This window comes from Mauremys reevesii, linkage group 3 (genome assembly GCF_016161935.1).
Source record: "Mauremys reevesii isolate NIE-2019 linkage group 3, ASM1616193v1, whole genome shotgun sequence".
Classification (NCBI taxonomy): Eukaryota; Metazoa; Chordata; order Testudines; family Geoemydidae; genus Mauremys; species Mauremys reevesii.
In genome coordinates, this window is record NC_052625.1 from 137,109,741 (window position 1) to 137,131,457 (window position 21,717).

General features: G+C 40.0%; 2 protein-coding genes across 3 annotated transcripts in view; one reads left to right on the forward strand and one right to left on the reverse strand.

Annotated features, from left to right (window-relative positions):
• The window catches only part of MMS22L (MMS22 like, DNA repair protein), a 140,274-nt gene that overhangs the window by 108,196 nt on the left and 10,361 nt on the right, over positions 1 to 21,717 (forward strand). For both annotated transcript variants that reach the window (XM_039530194.1, XM_039530195.1), the window contains 6 exons: positions 849 to 999; positions 5,490 to 5,632; positions 6,422 to 6,564; positions 6,754 to 6,913; positions 9,422 to 9,591; positions 18,585 to 18,796. In XM_039530194.1, coding sequence (XP_039386128.1) covers positions 849 to 999; positions 5,490 to 5,632; positions 6,422 to 6,564; positions 6,754 to 6,913; positions 9,422 to 9,591; positions 18,585 to 18,796 — 979 coding nt within the window. The remainder of the gene's footprint in view (positions 1 to 848; positions 1,000 to 5,489; positions 5,633 to 6,421; positions 6,565 to 6,753; positions 6,914 to 9,421; positions 9,592 to 18,584; positions 18,797 to 21,717) is intronic.
• KLHL32 (kelch like family member 32) overlaps positions 13,852 to 21,717 on the reverse strand; it is a 200,927-nt gene continuing 193,061 nt past the window's right edge. The window contains exon 15 of the transcript XR_005596142.1: positions 13,852 to 14,164. The gene's annotated coding sequence lies outside the window, so the exon portion shown is untranslated. The remainder of the gene's footprint in view (positions 14,165 to 21,717) is intronic.

Consider the following 21,717-nt stretch of genomic DNA (forward strand, 5'->3'; position numbering starts at 1 on the left):
TCCATGGTGGCCCACCAGTTTACAGAGCATGGTTATGTCTCATTAAAAAATTCTGTATGCAGTGTTGTTATAGCTGTCGGTTCCAGGATATTAGAGAGACAAGATGGGTGAGGTAATATCTTTTATTGGACCAACTGCTGCTGGTGAGAGAAAAATTGTGGCATCTAAATTGTAGCTTGAAAGCTTCTCTCTCTTACCCACAGCAGTTGGTCCAATAAAAGATATTACCTCACCCACTTTGTGTCTCTAAAAAAAATTCTGTGGCAGGTATTCATTTTACAGTTTTCTAGATCTGAAGATGTTGTGTTGGCCTACGTGGGATTGTTCAGTTCAAAAGTAACTTTGTCATTAGCACTGTATTTACACTCCCCTCTTTCCCCCTTCTCTCCCCTCCTCCCCGGAACTCTCATTTACAAAAGTCAAAAGTTTATTCTAAACATAGCAAGAAACAATTCTACAGATCCCTTACCTTTCAAAATATAGTTTAATCCTCCAGAATTCATTCCTGGAGGAAGGAAGTGTTTTACAAATTGTTATAGGACAAAAAATGTACTCGTGCATGGGAGTGGGGGGAAGGAAATGTATTTTTAAACGGTGTGTATTTGATTGTATCAGTCTGCTAAATTTTGTATCTTGTGTGTTGTCATGGATTGTAAGCTCCTCAGGATAGGGACTGCATCTTCATTTGTGTTTAAACGGTGGTTCCCAGTCATGATTGTGGCCTGTGAAAGTGACAGAAACAAATAATAACTAATAGCAGCCTCTGTTTGTTAGCGGAGCAGGAATATATTTTAAATATTTGGAGAGACTTAACGCTCTGCCCCTCCTTTTTCTCTGTTGAAAATCAGGTTTTACTCTGTTAGCTTTGGACATGCCCTGTACAGCTCCATCAGATCTCCAACCACAGCCTGTTTTAGCAATGATGCAATTGTTTGGATGGGATGATATGGTGTGTCCCCAGCTGGTATCAAGATATCTCAGTCATCTAATAGAAAACAGGTGAACAATTTAAACTTCTTGTTCTTTTGGATCCTTTCTAGCATACAAAGGCCCCTCATTCACTCATTGGTCTAAAGGAAAATGTTATTTTAAAAAGCAGTGCCTCCCTTCAAGTGGTCCAGTTTCTTTGTTATAGACCTTTTGCAATTCTCGAAGTTCTAGATTCCTTGAATGTATTATAGTTTTGAACTCCTTTATTTTCTAAAGCTTTTTTCTTATGGCTTTGGATAATGAAAGTTGACAGGTAGACATTTAAATTGCAAAGTTAATTTTTCTTTCATGCAGCAAGTCACTTTTTTTTCCAAATGGAAAAACTGTTGTTGCTAATTGGTATTGGAAAACTGGAATCTAGACAATAACTCTGTATCAATACTCTTCTGAAGGCCATTACACTGCAGCTAAATGAAATGCCTTGACCCACGCAGTATTGTACTTTATTTAGTTGCATATTGGCTATTCCTCCTCTTCTACTGTTGTTACCATCCCTACCGTTTAAAAGGTAAAGCAGTAGCACCCATAGTTGAATTTTAATATGTCGAATGTTATGACTTGGTAATTCCAACATCTGTTTATTCCCTTTCATTCATGCTTACAGGTTTTAAGCTTGAGTCTTAATATTCCTCCGGACTTTTTATGATATTGCAACAGAGATCTTACAATAGGAGCTTAATATTAAATTCAAGAGAAATAATTAAATATTTAGGTTTCTATTATAACAAAAATATTTAGGGAGGGGTGCAGTATAGTATCAATAATATCGAAAATAATAAAATTGGACTTGTGGACCTTTTTTCATCTGGCAATCTCATACTAGTTTTCGCACAGTACTAGTGTCTGAGACTGTAAGAATGAGCACGTTGAGTAGAATCCTAAGATTTATTTAACAGATTTTTGCCCCTATCCTACAAACATGAACATGCTTAAATGTATGGGTGTGGGTAGTTCCATTGACTTAAATGAGTCTGCATAAAGTTAAGCATGTACATAAACATTCACTGAATCAGAGTCTTCATTCTGAGGGGGGAGGAGCATCTCTCTTTCGCTCTCTGCTCTGGGCTGTATTTAGCATTGGAGGTGAAGAAATTAAACCACATGTTAGTTATTATCCAAAGTAAACCCAGGTTATGATACTGTTGTGCTTCAAAATAAGAGGGGAGTAAATCTCAGAGTAGATATGAGCACTGGAACAGCTAGAAGTGTTGCAAAATCTTGCTGGCAGAGACAAGGAGCAAATGTGGCTGCTTATGTGGCATGCAGTGCTTATGGCAGACAGGCAGTGTTCAAAGAGAGAGGAGAAGGATGGTCCAGTGGTTAGAGTGCTAGCCTGGGACTTAGACCCAGGATCAATTCCCTGCTCTGCTTTCCTGTGACTTTGTATAAGTCAGCTAGTCTCTCTATGCCTAGGTTCCCTCCCTGTCAAATGGGGATAATAGTACTTTCCGCAGAGGTATGTTGCAAGGTGCTCAGATACAAGGATGATGGGAGTGATAAGTACCAAAGATAGGGCCTTTGTTTGGTAGGAATCGATATTCTCTTAACATATCAACCCTTTAATTTATATACATAAACAAGGCAGAATTTTTGATCATATGCTTCATATGTTTGTTTACTTTAGACAATTTTATAGCACAAGTCACTGAAGTATCTAAGCCAGGGATTGGCAACCTTTGGCATGTGGCCCGCGGGCCGGGTCAGTTTGTTTACCTGCCGTGTCCACAGGTTTGGCTGATCGCGGCTCCCACTGGCCACGGTTCGCTGCTCCAGGCCAATGGGGGCTGCAGGAAGTGGCAGCCAGCACATCCCTTGGCACGCGCCGCTTCCTACAGCCCCCATTGGCCTGGAGTGGTGAATCGTGGCCAGTGGGAGCTGCGATCAGCTGAACTTCAGACATGGCAGGTAAAGAAACCGACCTGGCCTGCCAGCGTGCTTACCCCCGGCGGGACGCGGGCCAAAGGTTGCCAATCCCTGATCTAAGCATTGGCAACCTGGCGCCACATGATTATGGTTTGTTAATGATTTTTACATCAAATGAGCTAAATTTACAAGCAAAAAGATGATTTTTTTCTATCAGCCCGGCAAATTCAGCCTGTTCTCTGAAATCAAAACTGGATTCTTTCTACATGATGTTTTATCACCAATTATAAAGGTTCTGCACACAAATTATGGACATCTGAGCAACCTGTCAGTCAAGATCAGCATGTATCATGCTCTTCAGCAAGGTACTTAGACACTTGCTTAACTTTAAACCCATTGATTTAAATTGGGCTCTTCACAACGCATGAAGTTAAGCATGTCTTTGCAAGATTGGGGTCATAGTAGGCACTCTTGTTCCAGAGAGTTAACGATACAATTTTTAAGACAGAATTACGTGGGTTTCACAACAGTAGGTTGGAGAAGGGGGAAGAGGGACAAGATAAGAGTAACTGTCATAAATTCATGTATACACAACTTGATGAATCATAGGACTGGAAGGGACCTTGAGAGGTCTAGTCCAGTTGCCTGCACTTCTGGCAGGACTAAGTATTATCTAGATCATTCCTGACAGGTGTTTGTCTAACCACCTCCCCAGTGCAATTGAAATATGCAGAGGAGATGTTTTCTCCTGCAGCCGGGAGTTCCTACTGCAATTAAGTACAGTTACACAGGCACATGCTGCTTGGGCAGAAGAGCAGCAGGAACTCATTAGATATGAGAAAAGTCCATGAGGCTATGGAACATCAGAGGAGGGCATCGCAGCACCAACTAGTGTGATTGAGCTCTTTGGCAATGTCGGTCAGCCAGGCACTCACCCAGCACCTACCTGGCATGATACCCACTCATTAGGAGTCAGATAAATCTGCTTCATCTGCCAATAGAGTTGCCACAATGCCCCCTCTGTCTGCCTCCACAACAGGTACTCCTGGGGGAAATCTGCGCCAGTGCGCAATGCAGAATTTTGCAGAACTTAATGTTTTTTTGTGCATAATTTCATTTCCCCCCCCAGAAATGGGCTGCAGTGCCGCTGGCTGCCACTAGGGGTGCTGGACCCAGCAGAGCCCAGCTCACACACAGATGACACTGTGGCGGGAGGGAGTACAGAGTTCCTAGCCGCTGCAGTTCCCTGCACGCTCTGAGGGAAGGAGACAGAGGTGTGCAGGAAACTCTACACAAGCCTGGCTGGGACCCAGCAACAGGCTGTTTCTCCTTCTGGATCCATGGGTCGTAGGGGGATGGGTGTCTGGGCTCAGGGGGTCACGGCTGTGTTTTGGGAGGGAGGGGGCAGGTATCTGGGCTGGGGGGGCCACAGCTAGGTTCTGGAAAGAAGGGGGCTGGTGTCTGGCCTGGGGGGGGCACAGCTGGCTTCTGGGAGGGAGGGATGGGTGTCAGCTCGGGGGGCATAGCTGGTTTCTGGGAGTGAGGGGACTGATGTCTGGGCTGGGGGATATGGCTGGGCTCTGGGGGGCAGGAAGGGGCAGAGAAACAGGAACTGGGTTGTCATACAGATTTCTTTTAACTCTCTAGTCCTGGGGGAATTTTTGTGTGTGTCTGTATTGTTACAGACATACTTGCTGACAGGTATTTTGAAATAAACTACCAAAATAATTGAAACTGGTGTGATTATGTAGTGTTATTTTGACAAATAAAATTATCAGAATTTTGTAGAATTTTAAAATATTGTGTGCAGAATTTTTAACTTTTTGGTGCAGAATTCCCCCAGGAGTATAAATTGCATCACACATTTAAATATTGTAAAATGGTGCCAATTTCATAATACTTAAAGTATATATTCAGTGTTGAAATGATGTTTGGTCCGACAGAATATTTTCAAATGATGTTGGGGGGTCTATGTGGGACTTGGCTGCTGGAAATATCTGGGAAGTGTGCTCCCATGGACTTGTGCACTTGATTTTTCTTCTCTCTTACACTGTTTTGTACACAAGTATAGCTGCACTGGCTCTGATGTAATTAGTCCTAATTTGCTGTGGTGTAAGCTAGGGGAGAATCTGGCCCTCTTTGTGTTTATAGAGGAGGATAGTTCCTTTTATACTCCCTTGTTAGTCACTTCACAGTCGTTTGTGCCATCTCTAGATTGCCTTAGTGAGGTTTTTCTCCTTAACTATTTTTGATTGGTCATAGTCTTTTTTGCTGAAACAAATCAACTCTCTTCCAAGCAGAGAGAGACTCCCATTGCTGGATTGAAAAATAACAAACTGTACAGATTTTCTATACTTCAGTTTTGTGTCTTACATCTGACCTGTAAATCATATCGCCACATATGGCACCAGTGAATATAGCACATCACCTGTATCTGGGCATCTGTAAACTCTGGGCAAAATTCTGTAGGTTGCATGTATTTAAAGGAATGCCAAGTTTGGCCCTCTCTCTGTGTTATGTTTGTATATAGTTATAAATAAGGTTGCTAAAAACATTCTCTATAAAACTAAAGTAAAATGAGGCTTTTTTCCAGGTCTTTACTTATTTCTTTCTCCCCCACCACTGTATCTGTGCAGCACATTGTCTGAATCTTTTTCTGGTATGGGACATACATCCTATGAAGCCTTGTCAGTACGTTCTTGGTTTCGATGCATTTTACAAATGTACATCGATCAGCCTACTGGTACATTGACCAGGACAGATGCTGAGCGAACAGTTGGTAAGTGTTCACGTTTCCCTAGTGTTTGAATTCCTGTAACGATTCTATATAGCAAAAATGGCATATATTTTCAACTAATTAAAAAATATATTTTTGTTTGTATTTCTTTACTTTTACCTAATTACAAAATGTGCTGCTTTACACAGCTTGTGCTATTTCTCGATGTTTTGCGTGTTCTATATATGACAAATTTATCACAAACAAAGATAAAAGAGCTGTTTCCTTGGAAGCAAAGAACAAAAACTTGCTCCCAAGGAGACAAGCTATTTTTTCCCCCATGAAGAACTGCTCTGAAAAAAGTGAAAATCTGAAGTAAATAACCAGGAATCATGCTGTGAACTCCCTAAAAAGAAAAACATCCAATTATGAATAATTCTATCCCATTTTAGATTGGATATTTTGCTTTCTTGGCTGCTTCATCCTTATGTGCTGAATTATATTTATTCAGATGTATTTAGAATGCTGCACTTCTAATTATCTATTGGGCAAATCTTCTGTAAAATCATGTATATTCTGTAAATTTCTGGGAAGGCTAACGGTAGAGTGAAGGGGCTTGGATTACTCCTAATACTCATTACTCTTACCCAGTGTTGGATACTTGCCTAGTTTAGAAACAAGCCTTTTGTCTAGTCAGAAACCTTAACTTACGGAATCTTCATATTTTAAAGACTTCTGAATCGTGTTTTACTTCATGATTTTGTTAACAGATAAATAGAAAACTCAACCATAGGCGGAGTTGACTAGCAAAGTATAGTGTGTTCTCAGTTATATTCCCTTTATAACAAACAGGGAAAGTTTATGTGGAGCAGCTGACTGAAATGACAAGGTTGGTTTTTAAACTCTCAGAAATAGAAAACATCTTCTCAAAGGCACATTTTGATGAGTCAGTCTTCAAGCAAGACCCTAAGAATGCTCTTGTCCAATTCATTAAGGTACTGTACCTCTTATAAACGTGGTTCTACAGGACAGTTACAATGTGCAATGTAAAACCAAAACTTGAATGTGCTTTTTTTTTTTTTTTTTTTTTTTTTAAGTATTTAGCCAAGCTTCAGCACAGTATTTAACAAAAACAAACAAAATCCAACAGAGTCTGATCTATTTAACTTTCTTTGTGTTCTCAGGCTGTTGGTGTAACTTACAGCAGCCTTCAGACTGTAGCTGAGAAATCTGCCATGGTAACAAAGACTTTGGAATATCTAGGTGACGTGGTAAAATATGTAAAACCTTATTTGCAGAAGAAAGGACCTGCTGAAGGCCTGCAGCTCACTTACTCGATTATAGGTAATTATTTTGCAACCGTGCATCATCATGTTTCATAATTCAGTAGCACAGGAAATAGTTTTGTGTATGGAATGAGTAAAATATTGTGACTCAACACAGCACCAATGAACAACTTTTTGTGTGGACTTTTTAATAATCTATTTTCCTGATGTTTAGAAGATTAAATATCAGAAAACTACTAAAAAGCAAAATTCCTAATTTTCTCTTTTATCTTTCTCACCCTTTTATCTTGATCCTCTGAAACAACAATATTTTTTCTCCTCCAAAAAACAATCCTTCCTCTGTAGATGTGCTGTGAATACAACAAAGTTTAGCTTTCATTTGAAATCATGAGGTTTTAATTATTTTGTTCACTGAAAATCTTTACTGGAACAAAACAAAGAAAAATGGCAACAGAATGGGATTTTTTTAATCTGCAGTATCTTTGCAATAATGCTATGGTAGTGCGTCTGACTATGTAAATTATCAATTAAATTAGCATTACTTTGGCACTCTTCTCTTTGGTCCTGTGTGCACATTATTAAAGGCCATATTCTGGGAGCCTTACCCATATTGAATAGTTCCTTACTCCTTGAGTATTGCCATTAAAACCAATGGAACTGCTCAAAGAATAAAGTGGTATTACCTATGAATAAAGGTGCCAGAATCTGGCCCAAGGCCTACCTACCTTTAAATAAAAGATAAAGAGAGCTGTGTGCACATCTATATGTGTAGTGAAAGCACCATCTTTAAAACAGTGGGAATTGTTTAATGAAGTAAGCAAAACTAACATTTGAGTAGAGTGCTGAATGTATATCTGATTTAACAGAATTATTGATGGGTAAATGTTTTTATTTTCTGATTCCCAGATCTGTGTATTCTGGTACATAAGCTATCAACCAAATGAGCTGTGTTAAGTATCCAGATGCCAGAACCATTTTTATATAATAAAGTGACTAAAGGGTAATTTTTCCCTCTCTTTCCTTTCCCATAGGAAAGGATGATATTATCAGAATCTGAAATTGTACCACTCGATACAAAAAATTGTCCTTTTCCTTTAGTAAAAAAGTAGTGAAATGGGAGTTATGGTTTTGTTCTGTCAGTTAAAGTCATCTCAGACATTTCTTCACCTGCTGTGAGCTTGTAAAACTGCAGTCACCCAGTAAGATGCTTTCCAGATAAATCTGGAAGCCTCTCAAGTATGGGCGTCATACGTGTCTCTAAACTGCATTGCTGTATGCCACCAAATACATAGTGTCAGTGATAATGGGCATAGAACTCTGGGTCAGAGTGATTATGCTTCTTCAAAATATGTGTGTATGGTAGTTGGAAGAAAACTGGGCACTAGACAGCATTATTAGAAATATTGCCAAGTGATCCCTGTGTTTCATTATGATTGATCACTGTGTTTTCTTTCACTCCCCAAGATGAATGTTGTTGTTTGTTGTTTTTAGAGATGGTAATGGGTTGACTTTTATACGTTAATAACGTCTTGTAAAAGCCTATTTTTGATCTCTTCTGTGTCTTATTCAGTCTTGAACTTGGGATGCCCCCGTATTTTGTGACATAGGAAACCTTTTCTTGTTTATAATTGGATATACACTCTAATTGTGCTCAGTTGATCAGAGCTACTTTGTATGGGCAAGAATCTGTTTTGTTAGACTGTTTATATTAGTTGCACTGTACTTTGAGTAATAAAATGCTGCTGAGTATGCAGCCATTTCCTCAATAAAAACTGCACTTCAGCTTTAATGAAGCTGTTCCTGCATGTCAAGGTATTTTTACATTAACAACCTTTTACAGTCAGTAAACTAAGGACAGGGAACTGTGCAAATCAGTACACAAAAGTGTTGAAAAGAAGTAAGAAATGCTGCTCTTATATAGCATGGAAGTTTTCAAACTATGGACCACCAGCAGTCTATAGAGAGGCACCTGGTTATGTGGAGCCGGCTTCTCCTTGTTTTCAGCTGGTAAATTGCATTAAAGGGAGTTACAATATATATAAAATATTTTCCCAATATTGCTCTTTCATGTAAACAATGTTCTTATTGCCATAGGGCTGTTATGCAGTTGTGAATGGAAGCTACAGGCAATCTGTCTGTTGAAGATGTGATTCACACTGAAAAAGTTTGAGAACCCATATTATGGCATGTGTGGGAGCAGCAGATGTAGTGTACAAATATGCCAAATACAGTAGTTAAATAGTGGAACGCTTAGAGCACAGAGGTATAAGAAGATGGCCCCCTTTTATGTTGTAGCCATTCCTTTTGCAAAACAACTTCACTGTAATTGAAATTACAATTTGTATGTTGTTATGCATTGAAACAATTTGGGACTTCCATTTTGCTGTACTGTAAATGGACTTTCATTGTATCCAGGTTCACTAAGCAGGGTGGACTGTACTTGAAAATGAGACAACTGGGTTGCTATGGTTACCTGTGGCTAATGTAACAACGGATTGCCTGTTTGGAATTTTTTTTGGTCTGCTTGTAATTTACTTTTTTGGGTTTCTTGACTATTCTTCAATAGGAGGCCTTGTAAAGTTCTGGGCACCAATACTGGCAACTTCCAAAGCACAACAGCTTTTGTTCCGCATCATAGATAGCTTGCTATTGCCACTTGTCGTGTTTCAGCAAGACAAAGAGCTGCCTGCCGTTATGCTGTCTGCCATTCGGGAAAATCTTCCTCTTTATCTTCAGGTAAATATCTGAATTCCTTTATCTCCAAGCAAACAACTTCTTGAACAGCAATGGAATTTTTTTTCTACAAAAATGCCTTTGATCTCATTTAAATCAAGCACAAGAAGCTGTAGCATTTTTCCTCTTGTGGAGACTGGGGGAAAAAAAAGCCACCCCAGTTGGTTCACCTCTCCCTGAGTTTGTATAGCAGTGATGGAGGATGCCTGATCATTGTGTCTAGAGAAGATTTAGCTGACCTATTGCCAACACTGGCTTGTGAAATGAGGGACTTTTGACACAGCAGATCAAATAAGTATAATGGATAAAAGGACACTGGTTGAGATTAGAAAGCAAACATGAATTTGAAAATATACCTTATTAAATATACCTTAACATTCTAGTTTACTAAGGGTTAGATCATTTTAAATGTTTATTTTTTACTGTTTTTTGTATTTGTGTACTTTCTTAGAAGACCCTGTTGTTATCTCAGTAGTTTGACAGTGGATTTGGTCCGGTCATTGGTTCCAGTATTGGTTGTTGTCTGTTTCCCTCCGACCCTCCACACATTCTCATTTACTCTCAAAATGCTGTAAGGCTTATTGGAAGTGCAGGAGGTTGTTTAAATTGGGGTGAAGGAGAGAAAAGACCTATTTTTAAAATAAATAATTAAATGTGCACATTATTTTCTGTAAAACCGTTTTTTACAGTCCCTCAAAACCTAACTTTAAGCATAAACTTCTTGCTACTGTCCTTAAAAGCAACTAAATAATACAAGGCAGTAATTAAATTCAGAGGTTGTAGTGACATTGTAGACATCCCACAGCTTTCTTCCTTTATCCAAAAGTCATATTGTGATTGATGGCATGTCATAGTAAAATTAATGTCACTATATAGTGACATAGCAGTATATCACTTAGTTCCTTGCTGGTTTGTGGGAATTTTGAGACGCTGTCTACACCTTGAGACCATCTGGAAGCTGATATTACTACAGAATGTGGCTGCCTGCTTGCTAAGTGGTATTTCATCCACAGAGTATATTACACTGGTGCTCTGTCTGTGCTGAAAACCAATAGGCTTCTCGATGTAGTTTTCAGATAATGGTTTTCTATAAAGTCCTAGATGGTTGGGTCCTAGCTCCCTGGCAGCGCTTAATTTGTACCAGCGCTGAACCCCAGCACCTCTGGGCTTGCTGCATCAGTTATGAATGTAAAAAAAATTGCCGGAGCCCCGGCACCTCTTTCATTACAAATTAAGCAGTGCTCCCTGGTTTCGCTCCCTGACACAATCCTTATTGAGCTCCCCCTGTAGGACACTCCCTGCACTGCTGAGTGTGGACCTGTCTGCTGGATCCTTGAGCTTTTGAGCACCCTGCCCTGAATCTGGTCAGACTCCGGGCATTGTCTCTGTCCTCTAGCCTCACTCCTTGAGTGCTGACTTTCTGCTAGTACCCCTTTGTGAAAGTGGGACCCCACAATCCACTTGCCCTAGGTCGCACCTCCCCCCAATCTCCCCAATAGCGTAAGCACACCATATCCCAGATCTCTACCATAGTGGGTAGTCCAGTTTAAAGTTTAGCCTTTCCGGGGCACATGACAATGAGACTTTGCAAAGTACACATGCTGTATTCATAGAGAAAGCCTAGAGACTTACAGATCCATTCAAAAAACCTGCTTTCAAAACCCTTCCCGCCTTTGCCCCCTCGCTACTCCAAGATGTCTTTGGGTTTGTAGCCAGTCCCTTCAGGAGTCCCTGGACTTGACTCATCTGACTCAGTCTTCTCTCCCTGGTCATACATTCTCCTTGTTGACTCCTGTAAGCAAGCTTGAGCTGGTCTGGCAGTCAAAAACCACGTCCCTTTGTGTGCGCAGCGCCTGAGTTTTTTAACAGCCAGTCCTAATGCCTGATTTTTTTTGTTCTCCTTCTGGGGATTTTCCATTCCTCTGCAGACAATCTAAGGAAAACCAGTTTCCGTAGGCTTGAACCATCCCATTGTTCTAAGGTGCTCTTACTCTTTGTGGCTATGCATGCTAATGACTCTCCATTATTACTGGCCTGGAAGAGATGTGCCACCAGTGCTAGTAACAAGTGGCTGATTCCAAATACAATGAATTTCATAAAATTCACCGGAATTCATAAGTTTGTATGTAGCCAGATTTGCCAAACCATTACACTCCCCGTGTGATACTATTGCAGTTGCAACTGGCAAATTACTCAAGGCAACAGGGCCCTGATTTAAAAAGAAGGGGGCTAGTGACCTGGCTCTCTTCCTAAGGGGTCCTCAACTCTGGAACTTCCCTAACTTATACTGGAAAAGCCCAGATTTTTTAGGGATATGGCAAAGCTCCTCTCTTTCTCCCCCCCCCCATCCTTTTTTTCTTTTGATTTTCTGTGTTGTGAGTACTTTGAGGGCTACAGCATGAATAGGTGTGGTTTATTAGTATCTCAAGTAAGTATTATTGTGGCAGTTCATTATGATCACTGTGATATGTTCTACCCCAAATGGTAGGTATGTTTTAAAGAGACGAAAATAAATATCAGGTATATCTAGGGCATCTGAATGCCATGTGCATGAATTAACTAGATTAAGATTGGCCATAGTGTGTTTTGTTGGTTTGTCTCAATTACACTTACTCCATTTATTTTATTTTATTTTAGTTAGCTGCTTAAATAAATGTGAGCTAAAGAACTTATGTCTGAGAGAAATTGATTTGACACCCCCAACCCCATTTTGTCCACTTAGCCATCATTAACTGAAAGTGAGAACACTGTGTAGTCAGGAATAATTTGAGCTTTGTATAAGCATATAAAATAGCTGCAGCTGCAGTTTTGCTGATAAGGGTAGAAAGTAAAATTGGAGGAACCATGAGAATGGGTGAAAGTGTGGATAGCTGACTTGGGATATGGGTGTTCCCGATTATAAGTTTTTGTTGATATGATACTAGGAGCTGCTTGCTGATGTTAGGAAAATTTTTAATTTGCAAGGGGTTACTGAGTTACGCGCTTTGTTCTGCGCAACCTATAAAAAGATGTGCATGATCTGGAGAAGTTTAGAGAGGTTTTCTACAAGCTAGCTAACACTCAACTCCCCAGCAGCTAGGAGGAAGGCTGGCCATCAGAAACCCACCATTGACCACTCAACACCATCTCGGACTTTTGGTAATTATATCTGGATTGTTCTAAACTGTTGCTATTTTAGATGTGTGCTTTGGACTCAATAAAAAGGGATTTGGGGGCAAAAGCACTCGAGTTTGTACCAATCATTCATCAGAGGAGGAGCTGTGTTTCCACTGATTTATTTCCTGAAACTAACTGGAAGAAAAGATAGTTACCAATAGGTTTGGGTTCAGAAAACCCTAAGTAACATGTACACATCTCGAGGGGTTCCTGATACCCAGGGTCCATTCTCCACTACATTCAGAATACTTACTGGAGATTCTTTGGTGTTCCCTAATTAATCCAGCCTTCTCAGGCTTGCTGAGGCCCTGGCATCACTTCACAATTTTAAACTGGTAATTTTTCTGATCTTAAGAGGTGCTGAAGGAGGTTGTTTCTTCTACCATTGTACAGACTGTTCTTGTGACAGCTGATGACCTAGGAAATGCTGTAGTTAAGAATTTGATAGGATTTGTTGTCAAAGTTGGGTGCAGAGTGGTTAAGTGTCAGACATTAGAAGGTGAGGCGCCAAACAAATGACTGGATGGCCATTTTAAAGTTTTTATGGCACTGTTTTTAATTGTGAGATGAGGAGGCAAGGCATATAACAGCCAACATTAGACATTTTATTCCTTTGGAAACATTGTTGTAGAGCTGGTTTTATGTAATAGTGAATTGCTGAAGTTTATTACTGGGAATCCGAAAATCATTCTGATTGCTGATACAATGGATTTAGAAAATGATTTGGAGGAGTGTTGGTATAATTTTCCAACAGTGATGAAGGTAACAGTGTTTGTGCACTAAAACTATTATTTCCAAATTTAGTGGTATAAATGTCTTCCAGAATATGATGTGTGTATGTGGAATGAATATGTATTACATATATAGGGGCCTATAGTGTCCTCTGTTCAAATTATCAGTATTATTTTTATTTAAATACAGAAGTGTTATAAGAGCTTGATCCTGAAAGGCACTGTGCATGTGCAGCTTCTGTTGTCTTTAATGGAAATGAGCATGCTCAGCATCTCTCAAGGAACAAGCCTTCAAAGCCCTCATCTGTTCTGTACTGTACTGTACTGTCAGAAATCTGAAGAAGTTCAGTACCACGTTTTGTGAATTATAGCATGTGTTTAATAGGCACTGTACAACATTAATTGGTGAATAGATTTATTCCATCAGCAGGACTGACATTATATGTCATCATTAGACAGTTCGGTGTTTCTGCCGTGAATAGAACCAGCAGTCCATACTAAAAGGTCGTTCTCTCTTCATAGGTGATTGACAGATAGATGGATGAATCAGAAAAAGAAGCATTTCCTGGCACAAAGAGTCCCTGCTGTTAGTGCACACAGAAATCTATTGCCACTCTGCTTAAGTGAGGAGATGATGCTGGCATGCACGTCTCCTCAGGAGACTTTTTTTTTCTTTCTTCAGAAGATGCCTGAAAAACATGATAAAAGTGGAGAAAAATAAGGCAGCCTTTATCAACATTCTTTGTAATGCCTATCTGCTGTATAAAGAAGGTCTGTGTGTCTGAAATGGATGAGGTCAAACCTCCAGTCCAAAACCCAGTCAGCTGCAGTCTAGCAATGTAGGTTCGTCCTCTCCTTCACACAAGTGGGCAGGTTCCCAGCTAGCTTCTGACAAGATCTACCAAAGAAGATAGTACCCATCCTTGTATTTGCTTCGTAGGCCACTGGTGGCATGAATGTTTCTCCAAGTCACCTGACAGAGCTTTTGCTCAATCCACTTTGCCACTTAGGATATGGAACTGGCAAAATACTTCAGTGAAGCCAAAGTCTCTGATGCTATATAATAATAATAGGAGATATACCTATCTCCTAGAACTGGAGGGGACCTCAAAAGGTCATCGAGTCCAGCCCCCTGCCTTCACATGCAGGGCCAAGTACTGATTTTTTGCCTCAGATCCCTAAGTGGCCCCCTCAAGGATTGAACTCACAACCTTGGGTTTAGCAAGCCAATGCTCAAACCACTGAGCTATCCCTGCATCAACTCTCTATTTTGGCCTCCATGGAGATCTTGCCTTCTCTAAACACTATAAGAGCAAGAAGTACTCTTGGTCACCAAACAAAGAGCCCTGTATTGCACAACAATTCTGACATGCCTTTGTGTGTGTGCACACACATGCACGCACACACACAAAAAAAATCAAAGCTTCTCTCTCAGAAGGTTTGAGAAGGCAGGGGAAATTTATTCAGCATCCTCTTCGGGGTCTGATGACTCTTCACTGAGGCGCTTTAAAGAAGAGGACATGAGCCACCTAATGAGATCAGTGCCCTAGACTTGACTGAGGATTCTGCTACCACAGAGAAGTGTTTCTTCCTGATGCTCACAAAAAGAAAGGTGTTTTCGCACTATTTCCAATCTAGAGTAAAAGGTCTGTGAGAGGGAAGACCCACCCATGAGGTGATAAACTTCGTCTGCCAAAAAGCATATAATACTCTCCCCTAAGAAGAAAAATGGTCTGAGGGCCTTTCTAAAAATAGATTCCCATATTACTGGGTGATCTACAAAATCATATATGTCTTTTGAAGAGGTAGCTTTATCTGATCCATCAAACAGGAAAATGGAAGCATCTTTAGGAAGGTATTTGATTCAGGAATGAAAGGCTTCAGCACAATTCTAAATAAATCTTTTGTCACCAGAGTTCTTTTTGTTTGGGTGTCAAGATATAGATAGCTCTATCTTTTCATAAAATAATTAAAGAAAAATTAAAAGTAACTTAAATCATATTATTTTGGCTACTGATGACCTAGAATCAGTGATGCCACTTCAACTTTGTGAACATTTTTGTTAAATTTTTAGCGAGTGGAATATGTCACTGAACTTCAGAACAAACAATCGCTTCCATCCCTGTCATTCAGTAAAGGCACACTTTTTGGTATTGTCTTCGTTAGGATGGCTAAATATGTTTAGAAGCAGAATTACCCATTTCCTAAGAATAAGAAAACATACTATCAGCCAAGTGGATTATTCTTGTCGTTTCACCTGGCTGCTCTGAGAATTTGCCTTGTTTCTCTCAAGCTCAAGGAGCGTTCCCTCATCTAATCCTTTAATAATAATAGTTAATGTTGTTAATATTATTATTTCTTCAGCCTGTGGAAAGGAGAAGCTGTAAACAAGTGTATCCTGTACTCCCAAGTTATGTGGTGTTCTTCCTGTCCCTCTGCTCAGCTAGATGAATGTCTTTTCTCTCCTGTTTCTAGTGTTGAAGCATTCAAGAGACTTGAGAGTAATCTTAGATTGCAGGTAGCTGTGCTAGTTTTTGGAATAAAGGATTTCAATATGGAATCTCTTAAGTCTTATTAACAGCTGTGCCACGAGAAGCATCTTCCATGCACATCTAGTGCAGCATCTCATCAGAAGATACAAGACCATAATAAATAAGCTTCAATAACAACCTGCATGTATTTCACATAAGACACACTTAAAACATTCTTTCAGTGGTGTTTGGGTTATCCTCAGGCAACATCTATTTGTCAGACATGTCCTTAAGCTCCTTGGTTTTTGAGTTTCTGGATTTCTCTCTTCTCTGAGAATGGAACCAAAACATCTGTTCTCCAGAAAAATAACTCTCAATTCCAGAAAATATCAAGCAGTCTCCCGGTTTGTTTGATCAACCTATTAGTGTGAATTCCAAGGAAGTTTCTGGTTTCTGAGTGCACTCTCCATTATGACACTTTGTGACAGGATAGGGCTATCTTTTTTTCCCCTCTGACTCATCCTTCTTCCTGTCAGTCACCAGTGAAGGTAGGAGGACCCATTGGGATGGACCTACTCTCACAGAAACCTATTACACAGGTAGGGGATTTTTTTTTTCACAGCTACATGTATATATTAATTTCGCTAAAGACATTATTCAGCTCACTCATTGGGCAGACATTTGCTGCCTAGTTTATTCACTGTGGTTTTTTAATGGATTTTGGTTTTGGTTACATGATGACCAATGTAAAAAAGCAATCTGTAGCAGGCTTTACACTACTACAGTTTTTCTTACGTGTGTCTAATGATTTTTCACCTTACTCTGTAAAATAAACCACTGCGAGGAAAGAGGCAGCAAGAAAAGAAGCAATAATTATTGCATAGTCTCTTGACACCACTATCATGAGCTTCCTTAGGGAGCTAACTTTGTTCTGATACTTGCCACTTAAATGACTTTGAATTTCTTTTTTTCTGCTTTTAATTTTTGTGTGGGGGGGGTTGTATATTTTACATCCAAAATTAGAGCTGGTCTAATTTTTCATTGAAAAAAATGGCCTTTTTCAAAAATTAAACATTTTCACCAAAAGTTGTTGACATTGAATTGTTTCGCTTTTTTGTATTAAAAAATAATAATCAAGACATCATTTACCATTTTTTTGTCTTGGGTTTTGGTAAATAATATTTCAATGTTTTGTTTAAACTCAATTTAAAAAAATAAGTGACACTCTAAAATAAAAACAACTTTGAAATTTCAACATTATTCAGTTTATACTATTTGTGACCAGCTGTCTGCAAAATTTTGAATATAAAATCATATTTAAAGAATATGCTGTGCCAAAAATAGCATAGAGCAGATTTTGGAAACTGAAAAATATTAAAACTTATCTAGACTATGGACCAGAACACTGCTGCTGTGAATTTGGCTCTACCCCTATATAAATTTGGGTTGTATACAATATTTTCTTCATTCCCACATATGCCTCTGCCACTGATATAATTTTAGCAGTCAAATTTATAGCTGGCCTATTGCCAGGACAAAGTGAAATTGATGTGATTCTGGTCAGTTTCAGTCTGCATCTTCTTGAGTTGGTATAAGATACGAGTACACCTTTATAGGACTGTTATAGAATCAGCATGATCATTTGGGTAGAACAACAGGTAAGGAGAAACACCTTTGCAGACCTATTTTATCAACCTTAGTGCACCCATTAGGAGAAAATGACCAGGTCCTTCACTGTGGAGAGTGCATCGCCAGCTAGGATGGTGTCATTTACACTTGCTTGCTGTAGAAGCACTATAGGAAGAAGTGACAGCACAGTCCTTGCTATAATCCTATCCTGAAGGATTGTCTCACAAGGAAACTCTAAAGTGTAGGAAAACAGAACTTTGGCCATCCTGCAGCAAATATAAACTAACTATTACAGTAGTGATCGGAGGCCTCTCTCAGAATTGGTTTTCCATTGATGTTCCTTTCTCTCTGCTGTTTGTTTTCACTTGTAAGGACTTCTCCAGATTAGGGGTACCTGCACCAGTGTAATTAAACATTGTAGGTATACCAATAGATAGCCTGTGCCAGTGCAAAGCAGAAAGGTGTGATGTACCCAGGATAAGTTGCGCTGAAGGAAGCATTGCCTTAAACTGGTACAACAACCTCCCTACCCAAAAATCCAGTATAGCTGGCGTCTAACTCAAACAAACTTGTTTCATGTCATACCCCAACACTCGCCTATCAGATCTTTATTCTAAGAGTTACTTTTTCTGTTATGTCATTAATAGGAACAATATTTAACTTTGCTTGGTGCCTTTCGTACTCCAGTATCACGTGCTTTACAAAGCAATGAGATTCCCTAGTTATGCAGGTTTCAGAGTGGTAGCCATGTTTGTCTGTATCAGCAAAAACAATGAGGAGTCCTTGTGGCATCTTAGACACTAACAAATTTATTTGGGCATAAGCTTTCGTGGGCTAAAACCCACTTCATCAGATGCAGTTATGCAGTGAACATGTGAGCCACAGTTACCATTCTGCATGCAGCAATAGCTCACACACAGCTTTAGGTATCAGAAACTGTTGCAGTTAGAAGGGGAGTGTTGGACATTTATTTATATTTATACTTGTTAATATTTTTTACTTTCCACAGGGCTTGTCCTTTATATGCTGTCAGTCCCAAACTCAAGGTGCCTATTTGAACCAACTGCTAGGAAGCGTTATTCAGCAGTATTTTGGGCGCTTTCTCCCTCCTTCACCATCTTCTCCAGGAATTGGACAGCATCCCATGCTGCTGGCATTATGCAATTCTATTACCATCCCACAGACCTTACATCTGCGGAAGACCACTGCGCATGTCATAAAGTAAGGCCTGAAGAAGGACTAAGCCAGTTTGTAGACACCTAGACTTAACTTCTTCCCAAATAATCCATGGGGGGGACAATGGTGGTAATTATTATTATTATTGTTTATATTGAAGTAGCGCACACACAGTCTTCAGTCTGGATCTGGGCCCCATGTGCTGTGTGTTGTACAATACATAAGAGACAGTCCCTGCTCCAGAGAGCTTTTAATCTAAATTAAGTCAAGATGCAATAGTTAGCTGTAGCAAACATCAGAAGGTGGTTGATGGTGGGGGAAATGAGGATAAGTGTAATGAGAACACAGATTATACAGACCAGCTAAGAGTATAATTTTCAGGTGGCATGTCTTTGTTTGTTTTTGTTAGATGAATAAACAAGAGCTGTATGAATGTCTACAGGATTTACATTTTTAGTGACTTCTGTGTGAAAAGAGTTCTCATGTCAAATACTGTACATTATTATGCTGGTTTATTTCAGTTTTATTTTAAATGAGGTTGAAGTGGGGAAAAAGATAAAGCAGTGCAAATATTTTTATTTTTGGTCTATTACTTCCTGAATGTGCAGGCTGGAAAACAGCAGGGAGAATAGAGAATCTGAAATGAACCTCGGTTCAGGACTCCGTTGAATAGTTCATCAGAGATCCTGGTTCTTGTGAACTGGGAGCAGACACGATAAAGAACAGAAGAGAAGGAAAATGTCTTGCACTGGGGCCGTTATTTATTCATTTAAAATTTACCCTTCTTAGCCTCTGAGCACATGCACAGCAGCTTGAATTTAACAATTAAAACACCACAAAACTATCTGAATGTACTCTTCCAAACACGAAATAAACTTACTTCCTACTCCCCTCAATCAAATCCTTGAGAAACTCGATACTGTATTGTAATCTCTAATTAATGTGACAGATAATATCAGAGGTAGTCTGGCTCATTGATGGGGCACTGGACTGGGAGGCAGAAGATCAGGGTCTACTTAGAGCACTGCTGTTGACTCTAACTGTGGGCAAATCACTTCACTGCTCAGTGCCTCAGTTACTTTATAGGTAATGTTGGCATAATATTTCCACCCACCTCTGTAAAGTGCTTTGAGATCTACCAATGAAAAGCACTTCATAAGTGTTTAGTGAAGGTGGTGGTGTTATAATCTATTATTTATTATTATAGATAGGTCTACAGCATTGCCTGTTATTAAGGTTGTTTGACACTTCCCATTATAAGACCCTGTTTTCAGTTGCTTAAAAGTTTGCCAAATTTTTAACTTTTGGGCTGAAATTTTACATGCTGGGTTTTTGCCTCAGATTAAATATATCTGGAAAATTTCAGACAAACCCTAGAACAAGGCTAGGGAAAAATACATTGGCTTGCCCATTTTAAAAAATTCTGGTGACCTTTTCTTTGAGACGCTGTAATGCCTCTATACTTTGAGCCAGGGCTTGAACTTTGGCACTAGGGTGGCTTTTTTTGTCAGGAAAAATCCCCACAAATTTAGCTAAATTATAAGCCATTGGAAAATCACAGTTCACACATGTTCAGTAGAAACTTTCTAGAGCTTCACAGCTAAATTCCCCAAAGATTCCATCCATCCTGGGGCGGAGCATGACTTTCCTTGTGATTGCTGCTCTGGGCTACTTATGGACACTGGAACTTGGAACAGAGATCCTGGCTCTCTTGTGTTCTCAGTACCTTCCCACTGGCTCAGACAGCATGGAGGAAAAAGCTGGTTGATTCTATAGCAGAGAGGACAAGAGCCAGACTGGGAGGCATAGGGAATAGATTGGAACAAAGAGCTTTGATGCGAGAGAGAAAAAGAAGAATGGTAGGAGAGGGGAAACTGGAACAATGGGGTCGTGTAGGGAAGACTGGGGCTTACTGGACAAAGAAACTGGGAGGCAGGTAGGGGAGATGGGGACTGGGAGCCGGTGGATTGAGGGGTTCAGATCAGACCCAGGGAGCGTCTGGGACTGGTTGGGCAAGGAACCAGGGAGAGGGGAGACTGGGAGTAGGGGTGGGTGGGAAACAATTTTCCAGGCCTATTAACATTTTTGAGATTTAAAAAATTGTCCTGTTCCAAAACAGAGATCTTTCCATTTTTTAAATGTATTTATTTATTTGGCGGAAAAAAACAGAGAAAGACCCCTACCATGCACCCCAGAATGCCAAATAGCCTGGTGGTTAGGGCACTCACCTGGGATGTGGGAGAACCAAGTGTAAATCCATGTTCTCAGTCAGACAGAGCAATTACTTGAACCTAGGTCTCCTACACTCCTGAGTTCTCTAACCATTGGACTATTAGTTATTCTGTGGTGGAACGCTCTTTCTCTGGTTTTGACCAGAAATTCCGTCCTGCACCTGAGAAACATTCCCAACAAAAGTTTTGTCAAAACTGATAGGTTCCTGCTAAAAGTTTTGGTTTCAAGGAATCAGCATTTTGTGATTTAACCCATTTCACTGAAAAATTCCTGACCAGCTCTAGCTGAGATGAGGAAGGAAAGAGTTGGAGCAAGGTAGACTAAGGGCTTGTCTACATGTAAACCATTTCAGCAGCATTGCTGCAGCTGGTTCGCTATAGCGCTTCAGTGAAGATGAAGGAGTTCTCCCATCAGCGTAGGTAATCCACCTTCCCAGGAGGAGGGTAGATAGGTTGCTGGGAGAATTCTCCTGTCAACCTAGTGCTGTCTATACTGGATGGTTAGGCCAGTTTAACTGCATTGTTCAGGTGTGTGGATTTTTCACACCCTGGAGCAACGTAGTTATACTGACTTAATTTCCTAGTGTAGACCAGGCCTGAAACAAGTTGAGGAGCCTGGGGAGTAAGACTGAGACTGGGAGCCAACGGGGATGGGAACAGGGGCTGGAAGAAAAGTAGTATGTGATTATGTAATTAAACACTGTATCATCATGCATAAGCAGGGGAGGGGGCAAA